The 9,071-nt window shown below is 42.3% G+C and overlaps 1 protein-coding gene across 2 annotated transcripts; it reads left to right on the top strand.

Annotated features, from left to right (window-relative positions):
- Positions 1-1,172: 1,172 nt before the first annotated feature.
- LOC309336787 (uncharacterized protein) lies at positions 1,173-8,421 on the top strand. 2 transcript variants are annotated; one of them, XM_081853111.1, is made up of 2 exons: positions 1,173-1,335; positions 5,790-8,421. In XM_081853111.1, the coding sequence occupies exons 1-2, from the start codon at positions 1,299-1,301 to the stop codon at positions 7,487-7,489; spliced, it is 1,737 nt and encodes a 578-aa protein (XP_081709237.1). In that variant the 5' UTR covers positions 1,173-1,298; the 3' UTR covers positions 7,490-8,421. The 2 variants fall into 2 exon arrangements, with proteins under 2 accessions (XP_081709237.1, XP_081709236.1); XM_081853110.1 differs by having other exon boundaries at positions 1,185-1,335; positions 5,787-8,421.
- The last annotated feature ends 650 nt before the right edge of the window (positions 8,422-9,071 follow it).

Raw genomic sequence — 9,071 nt, 5'->3', positions numbered from 1 at the left:
AATGAACTCTTAAAAATTCTTAAAATTACATTTGCTTAAAAAAACTAGAGACTTTTTTACTAGGTATAATAGTAGAAGAATTGCCAAGGAAGCAAGAGACTGTTTATTTATGCGACTACAGCAGCCAGAATGCTACTAGCCCAGATGTGGAAAGAAGGAAAGGTCCCAAAGAAAGAAGAATGGGAAACTCAAGATGATGGACTCTGCCGAAATGGCTAAACTAACCGTGAAGATCAGTTCACCTGGCGTGCTCTGGTCCATGGGGTCACGAAGGGTCGGACACGACTAAACGACTAAACAACAACAACCACCGTCCAGATCAGGCACCAAGATGAGAAAAAAATCAGTCTAGAATGGGAAAGTTTTATGGATTATTTTAGAGAACACTGTCAAAACGTCTGAAATATACTCAGAGTCGCAAAGTGATTTCATGCTCTTTATTCAGCTCATAGTGGTGAGGAGGAATGAATGAATGTCTCCTCAAAGTATCTGCTTTATATACATTATTTACACAATGGGCTGCACATGATTGGCTAATTCTGGAATTCTACTGTAAGCCAATCAGGTTGTGGATTCACTTCTATCTGGAGCATGATTGGGTGGTTCCTGCTAACCAATCATACTGCTGCATTGTTCTAGGACCATTCAGACTGCTGCATTCTGAATCCTATTGTTCTAGGACCAATCAGACTGCTGCAATTTGGATCCTATTGTTCTAGGACCAATCAGACTGCTGCAGTTTGGATCCTATTGTTCTAGAACCAATCAGACTGCTGCAGCTTGGATCCTATTCAACTCAGTACATAACAACGTCAAAACATTAGCAGGTTTGGTGTAACATTGATGAACTAAGAATAGAATTAGGAGGGGGAAAATAAGTTGAAATTAATTGGAGAAATGTAATTATATGCAAGGAGAATAAAGGGGGGGGAATGGAAACCAGGGGGGCAAGGGGAAAAGCCATTTATTGCAAATTTGGATTGGATATCTATGTACCAAAAGGAAAAATGTTATTTTGAAAACTGAAAATAAAAAATATATATTTTTAAAAATAATTTAGAAAACTTTTTGGGGCGCCCGCGCAGCTGATCCAGCGGGTCTTTCCGGAGGCGAGACCAGCGCCTCTCCTCGCTCTCTGCCCGGAGAAGCCCAGAGGCTCCTGCCGCTCGGCTCCGAAACGGTTAAGAGCAGCGGCGACAGAGCTGAGATTCCTAGAGCGGAGGGGGAAAAAAGGCTGCCGGGAGAATAGCAGCTTCCGCTTCCTGTCCCGCTTCTGGGGGGGGGGGGAGATACCTGTCATGGCGGCGGCTGTCCTTCCTCGCGGAGGCGCTGGAGGTGGGTCGTATTGTTATATATTACAACTGGGGGGGTGGAGTGGGGGCGCTGCTGGAGGGAGTTGTGGGGAGGGATTAAAAAAAACCCCCATTAGGCAAACCATTTCAATGTAAGTTTTTTTCTGCGTCTCCTTTTTCTCGTCGTCAGTTTATCCAGATTTTCACGTTATTATTTTTAAAGACCTCTTGAAAATTGGTCAGCATTTTGGTGCAGATTTCTCCTAATGGACGCGCTTTTGCAAAGGGTATTTCCCCAAATATTTACATTTCCCATAATTAATGCATTCTGTATTTAATTCCGCTAAAATAATGCGTTTATAGCGCTTTCCCCCTTTGTATTGGAGTAGGAACTCTTTTCCCAATGGAGGGGCAGATCTTTCTCCTGCTCTCCTCCCTGCAGGTGGGGGACCTTCCTTGGGCTCCCCATAGGGCTTGGGGTCAAGGCAAACCCTTAAGCATTGAAAAACCTTCTTCAGGGGCTCCCCCTGGAACTTGTAATCATTTTTATCCGGCCTGATTTTATTATAATTTATTAAAATTGTATGCCTCCCTATACCCACAGGCCTTAGGGCAGTTCACAGGATAAAATTGCAATATAAAAACTCAAAGTACATAATCAAAACATAAACAAAATCAACCCAATAACCCCCCCCCCAAAACCACACACATTTTAAAACATTTGTGTTTCAATTAAATACAGCAGTTTCTGCAAGAGGAGTTCTGGGCAGAAGAGGTTTAAAAAAAAGGAGAAACAAGCAACTTCAAGTCCACATTAAAATTCCAAGCGTGGCTAAGGCCTTACTTACACAGGCTAATACTACTACTGCTACTACTAATACCCCTGAGCACCCTCTCCCACCAGTGTCTTGCCTGGGTAATGGACTGGATGAAAGCCAACAAATTGAAGCTCGATCCAGATAAGGCTCAGTTAGTGGGTGGTTCCCTAGAGCAGATGGCTGGAAGGTCGCCTGCTCTTGATGGGGTTACACTTCCTCTGAAGGAGCAGGTTTGTAGCTTGGGGGTTCTCCTGGATCCTTTGCTATCACTCGAGGCTCAGATGGCCTGGAGTGCCTTTCATCACCTTTGGCTGGTGGCCCAGCTACACCCCTTTCTGGACAGGGATAGCCTATCTACCGTTGTCTATGCTCTGGTAACTTCAAGGTTAGATATAGATATGTGTTATACGTAGGGCTGGCTCTGAAGACAATTTGGAAAATTCATCGAGTGCAGAATTCAGCGGCCAGGTTGCTCACCGGAGTAAGACGGTTTGAGCATATTACCCCCATCCTGGTCCGACTGCACTGGCTACCAGTTAGTTTCAAGGTGCTGGTTTTGACCTATAAAGCCTTACATGGCTCAGGATCACAATACTTCAAGGACCACTTATTTGCATATGAACCTACCTGGACCCTGAGATCCCCTTCTGATCTCAAGTGGTCCGGAGGGTGGCAACACGAGAACAGGGCCTTCTCTGCAGTGGCTCCCTGTCTGTGGAAGTTCACCTGGCGCCTTCCTTATACTCCCCATGAATCAGAGCATGCCTTGGAAACTCACTTTCCTCTCAAAGCTTCTCCTGTTTTATGTCCCTGGAGCTTTCATGGCATAATACTGGAGTGGGTTGCCAGTTTCTTCTCAGGTGGATCACATTTAGTCTAAACTCTTGGCTGACCTGTCTGTCTTGGGTGGCCCTGCACGGCATAGGTCAAGCCCCTTCCCCACGACAAGGCAGTGATCCATGAAGGGTTATACACCTTTAAGTACCATGCAAACATGTTCCTTTTTAACCAGGCTTTTGCTTGATATGTTTGACGTCCTATAGTCTTTTTCAAATGTGGCTCTTTTTTGGGGGGGGTGTTATTGGATTGTTTTTATTCTGGTTATATATGATGTGATCTTTTCTGCAAACCACGCCGAGTCCTCCGGGTTTAGGGCGGTATATGAACTCAATAAATAATAATACCATATTAATACTTTTATTATTTGTACCCCACCTATCTGACTGGGTTGCCCCAGCCTCTCTAGCTGCTTCTAACAAATATAAAAGCATAATAAAACATTTAATTTTTTTAATAAGATATTTATTAAAGTTTTTACATTATAACAAAAAGAAAAGAAAATACAAAAATAAAAAAATGCAAAAAGTAAAGACAATTTAAAAAGAGAAAAAGAAGGGAAAAAACCCACATATAAATTCCATTTACTTATTTTCTTTTAACTTACTTTCCAGACCTCCTCATACCACCCTTTCTTATATTCCAGTTTAAATTGTTTGATCTGCAAATCCTCACCATTAGGTCTTTTACTTATTTCAAAACCTTATTTTCTATCTCTTAAGCATTACAGCTGAAAACCACTTAATTACTGTCCAACATCATTCTAGCATTCCTTAATTTTACAGTATTTCTGCAAGTAGTCTTTAAACTTCTTCCAATCTTCTTCCGCCGACTCTTTTCCCTGGTCTCGGATTCTGCCGGTCATTTCTGCCAGTCCCATGTAGTCAATCATCTTCATCTGCCATTCTTCCAGAGTGGGTAGATCTTGTGTCTTCCAATATTTTGCAATGAGTGTTCTTGCTGCTGTTGTCGCATACAGAAAGAAAGTTCTATACTTCTTTGGCACCAATTGGCTGACCATGCCCAGGAGAAAGGCCTCTGGTTTCTTCAGGAAGGTATACTTAAATACCTTTTTCATTTCATTATAAATCATTTCCCAGAAAGCCTTAATCCTTGGGCACGTCCACCAAAGGTGAAAGAATGTACCTTCAGTCTCTACATTTCCAACATTTATTGTTAGGCAAATGATAGATTTTTGCAAGCTTGACTGGTGTCATGTACCACCTGTAAATCATTTTCATAATATTCTCTCTTAAGGCATTACATGCCGTAAATTTCAGACCGGTGGTCCATAACTGTTCCCAGCCAGCAAACATAATATTATGTCCAACATTATGTGCCCATTTAATCATTACAGATTTCACCGTTTCATCCTGAGTATTCCATTTCAGCAGCAAGTTATACATCTTTGACAAAATCTTAGTTTTGGGTTCTAACAATTCTGTTTCTAATTTCGATTTTTCCACCTGGAATCCAATTTTTTTGTCCAATTTATAAGCCTCTATTATCTGACAAGAATGAAGCCAGTCTCGCACTTTGTTTTTTAATTTCTCAAAGCTCTGCAATTTCAATTTGTCTCCCTCTTATTCCAAAATTTCCCAATATTTTGGCCATTTGGACTCCATTTTGAGTCTTTTAAGAGCTTTCGCTTCTATTGGTGACAACCACCTTGGAGTTTTGTTTTCCAATAAGTCTTTGTATCTTATCCAAACATTAAACAATCCTTTCCTGACAATATGGTTTTTAAATGCTTTAGGTACTTTGACCTTGTCGTACCACAAATATGCATGCCACCCAAAAGCATTATTAAATCCTTCTAAGTCCAAAATGTCTGTATTCTCAAGAAGCAGCCATTCTTTCAGCCAGCAAAATGCTGCTGATTCATAATAAAGTTTAAGGTCTGGCAGGGCAAATCCCCCTCTTTCTTTAGCATCAGTTAAAATCTTAAATTTTATTCTGGGCTTCTTGCCCTGCCAGACAAATCTAGAAATATCTTTCTGCCACTTTGAAACAGTCCATCTTGTCCACAATCTGCAATGTTTGAAACAAAAACAACATTCTAGGCAATACATTCATCTTTATAACTGCAATTCGACCCAACAAGGAAAGCTTCAAATTTGACCATATTTCTAAATCTTTTTTCACTTCTGTCCAACATTTTTCATAATTATCTTTAAATAAGTTCACATTTTTTGCTGTCACATTAATCCCCAGGTATTTCACTTTCTTAACCACAGTCAAACCAGTCTCATTCTGAAACCTTTCTTTTTCAGTTGATGTTAAGTTTTTCTCTAAAACTTTGGTTTTTAACTTGTTCAGTTTAAATCCTGCCACTTGACCAAATTCTTGAATTAAGTCTAAAACCCTTTTAGTACTACATTCTGGCTCCTGTAATGTCAAAATTAAATCATCTGCAAAAGCTCTCAATTTATACCGTTTAGCTCCGACCTGTATACCTTTAACCAGCTGGTCTCTTCTAATCATATTCAGCAGGACCTCCAGGACCGATATAAAAAGCAATGGTGAAATTGGGCATCCCTGTCGTGTCCCTTTTTCTATCTTAAGCATAATAAAACATTTAAAACTTCCCTCTACATGGCTGCCTCCAATTGTCTTCTAAATGTTGCATAGTTCTTTTTTTGACAACTGACGGGAGAGCGTTCCGTAGGATGGGCACCACTACCAAGAAGGCGCTCTGCCTCGTTCTCTGTAACTTCCCTTCTCACAGTGAGGGAACTGCCACAAGGCCCTTGGAACCTGGATCTCTGTGTCCTGACTGAATGATTGGGGTGAAGACGCTCCTTTAGCATTTCATCAGTTTGCCTTTTTATTCCATCAGGAGATGTTGAAGGGATGCTGGCAGAAGGGGAACAATCAGAAATGTCACCAAAAGGATCCAAAGAACAAAGGAATCTGAGGGTTAAAGATGGAGGCAGCAGGCGAGAGGGGAGACGAAAGCAGAAGCCAGAGGGTGACTCTTGTACATCTCAGGGTGGTGAAAATCAAATGCCTAGAGAGAAGAAAAAGCATGAATGCACCGTGTGTGGAAAGAGATTGCGTAGTCACTCAACTCTTACTTTACATCAAAGAACTCATACAGGGGAGAAACCGTATACATGTTCCGAGTGTGGAAAGAGCTTCAATGTCAGTGGTAACCTTACCTCGCATCAAAGAACTCATACAGGGGAGAAACCATATACATGTTCCGAGTGTGGAAAGAGCTTCAGTGTCAGGGGTAGCCTTACCTCGCATCAAAGAACTCATACAGGGGAGAAACCGTATACATGTTTAGAGTGTGGAAAGAGCTTTATTTGGAGTAGCAGCCTTATGTTGCATCAACAAACTCATACAGGGGAGAAACCATATACATGTTCCGAGTGTGGAAAGAGCTTCAATGTCAGTGGTAAGCTTACCTTGCATCAAAGAGCTCATACAGGGGAGAAACCATATACATGTTCTGAGTGTGGAAAGAGCTTCAGTGTCAGTGGTGACTTTAAGTCGCATCAAAGAACTCATACAGGGGAGAAACCGTATATATGTTCCGAGTGTGGAAAGAGCTTCAGTGAACGTGGTCATCTAACTAGGCATCAAAGAACTCATACAGGGGAGAAACCATATAAATGCTTGGAGTGTGGAAAGAGCTTCAGTCACAGTAGTACCTTTATCTTGCATCTACGAACTCATACAGGAGAGAAACCGTATAAATGTTCAGAGTGTGGAAAGAGCTTCAGTGTACGTGGCCATCTTACTAGGCATCAAAGATCTCATACAGGAGAGAAACCGTATAAATGTTCAGAGTGTGGAAAGAGCTTCAGTCGATGTGACCAGCTTACCTCGCATCAAAGAACTCATACAGGGGAGAAACCGTATACATGTTCGGAGTGTGGAAGGAGCTTCAGTCAGAGTAGCGCACTTAAGTTGCATCAAAGAACTCATACAGGGGAGAAACCGCATACGTGTTTGGAGTGTGGAATGAGCTTCGCTCACCGCAATGGGCTTGCTATACATCAACAAACTCATCGAGGCAGCAAACCTTATAAATGCTGGGAGTGTGGCAAGAGCTTCAGTCGCAGTGACTCCCTTTCCTCGCATGAAAGGATTCATACAGGGGAGAAACCATATACATGTTTGGAGTGTGGAAAGAGCTTCAGCTACAGTTCCAGCCTTACCTCGCATCAAAGATTGCACACAGGAGAGAAACCTTATAAATGTTTGGAGTGTGGGAAGAGCTTCTGTGGCGGTAGGCAACTCAGGTTGCATCAAAGAACTCATACAGGGGAGAAACCATATATATGTTCCGAGTGTGGAAAGAGCTTCAGTGAACGTGGTGCTCTAACTAAGCATCAAAGAACTCATACAGGGGAGAAACCGTATTCATGTTTGGAGTGTAGAAAAAGCTTCAGTCGTAGTAGCTCCCTTAAGTTGCATCAAAGAACTCATACAGGGAAGAAGCCGTATACATGTTCAGAGTGTGGAAGGAGCTTCATTCAGAGTAGCACCCTTAAGTCGCATCAGAGAACTCATACAGGGAGGAAATCTTAGAAATGTTTGGTGTATGGAAAGAACGTCAGTGACAGGGGCTCCCTTCCTAAACAATAAGGAACTCGTACAAGGGAAACATCTTAGAAAGGGTTGGCGTGTGGGAAGATCTTTAATCATATCAAATAACTCCTACAGAGAGTAAACCAGTGATCGTGTTCTGGTCCCCCAGGACAGCCATTATTGGAGTGGAAGAACTTTCTGACAGTAAGAGCTGTTTTGACAATGGAACAGTCTCCCTCGGGGGGAGGTGGGCTCTCCTTCCTTGGAGGTTTTTAAGCAGAGGTTGGATGGGCTTCTGCTATGGATGCTTTAGCCGAGATTACTTCATTGCTGGGGGTTGGACTAGATGACCCTTTTGTTGTTTAGTCGTTTATTCGTGTCCGACTCTTCGTGACCCCCTGGACCAGAGCACGCCAGGCACTCCTGTCTTTCACCACCTCCCGCAGTTTGGTCAGGCTCATGTTTGTAGCTTCGAGAACACTGCCCAACCATCTTGTCTTCTGTCGTCCCCTTCTCCTTGTGCCCGCCATCTTTCCCAACATCAGGGTGTTTTCCAGGGAGTGTTCTCTTCTCGTGAGGTGGCCAAAGTACTGGAGCCTCAACTTCACTATCTGTCCTTCCAGTGAGCACTCAGGGCTGATTTTCTTAAGAATGGATACATTTGATCTTCTTGCAGTCCATGGGACTCTCGAGTCTCCTCCAGCACCATAATTCAAAAGCATCAATTCTTTGGCGATCAGCCTAGATGACCCTTGGGGTCCCTTATAACTACAGTTCTATGATTCTATATACATCATCTGCTAGACAGCTGTTGTCACAAGCTTGGCAAATCCAGACATATACTTGATCATCAGATAATGCCAATATTATTCACTTGGACTGTGCTGTTTGAATCCATGTACAGTTCTAGGTGCCTATTATATAGTTTTGCTTTTCATATCCTAATTTTCATCTGCTGTTACTTGTAGCGTTCCCAAAGCAAGGAAGGATTCAGAAGATCAGTAAAGGAAGGAAGGAAGGGTGGTATTCACCATCTCTTTGTGAACTCTCTTCCTGAACTCTCTTCCTGGCCCTAAGATCTATCTAAAGATTAACAAACTACATCAAAGTAACCTATTAACTTTATGACCTAGGGTGCCTGGTGCAGCAACTAGAATGCTTGTGTCCTAGAATGCTTATACGTGCTTGTCAGACAGAGAGAAATGGGCAGTAGAGAAAAATGGCGTAGATGCAGAGGCTTGTGGGATTTGATCAGGAATTTTTGTCAATGAATCAAACCCAATCAGCGCAGTGCTTTCATCGCGGACACAATGGCTTGATGCATATTTTATCATTCCTCATAATAATCCGGTCTGATCACTACAGTTATAGCTGCTATCTCTGTTTCATATACATCATAAAATGAAACAGAAAAATCTTTACAAAAATATAATCTACACCTACACTGGAAACAAATTGTGGGATCTGTTCACATCCCTCATGGTTAGCTTACGGCAATGCACCGTACAAAGAGATATCGTAGAAGGTTGGGCCACAGGCTGTAGCTGGTGCAGAACGCAATAGCCAGGTGGCTTGTGTGAGC

Source organism: Podarcis erhardii (assembly GCF_964252035.2).
Source record: "Podarcis erhardii genome assembly, chromosome: 2".
NCBI lineage: Eukaryota > Metazoa > Chordata > Lepidosauria > Squamata > Lacertidae > Podarcis > Podarcis erhardii.
This window is presented reverse-complemented; position numbering and strand designations above follow the sequence as displayed.

Coding starts and splice junctions, on each gene's coding strand:
- LOC309336787 (XM_081853110.1), top strand. CDS start 1,299: ATGGCGGCGGCTGTCCTTCCTCGCGGAGGCGCTGGAG. Junction 1,336..5,786: donor TCCTCGCGGAGGCGCTGGAG/GTGGGTCGTATT, acceptor TTATTCCATCAG/GAGATGTTGAAGGGATGCTG.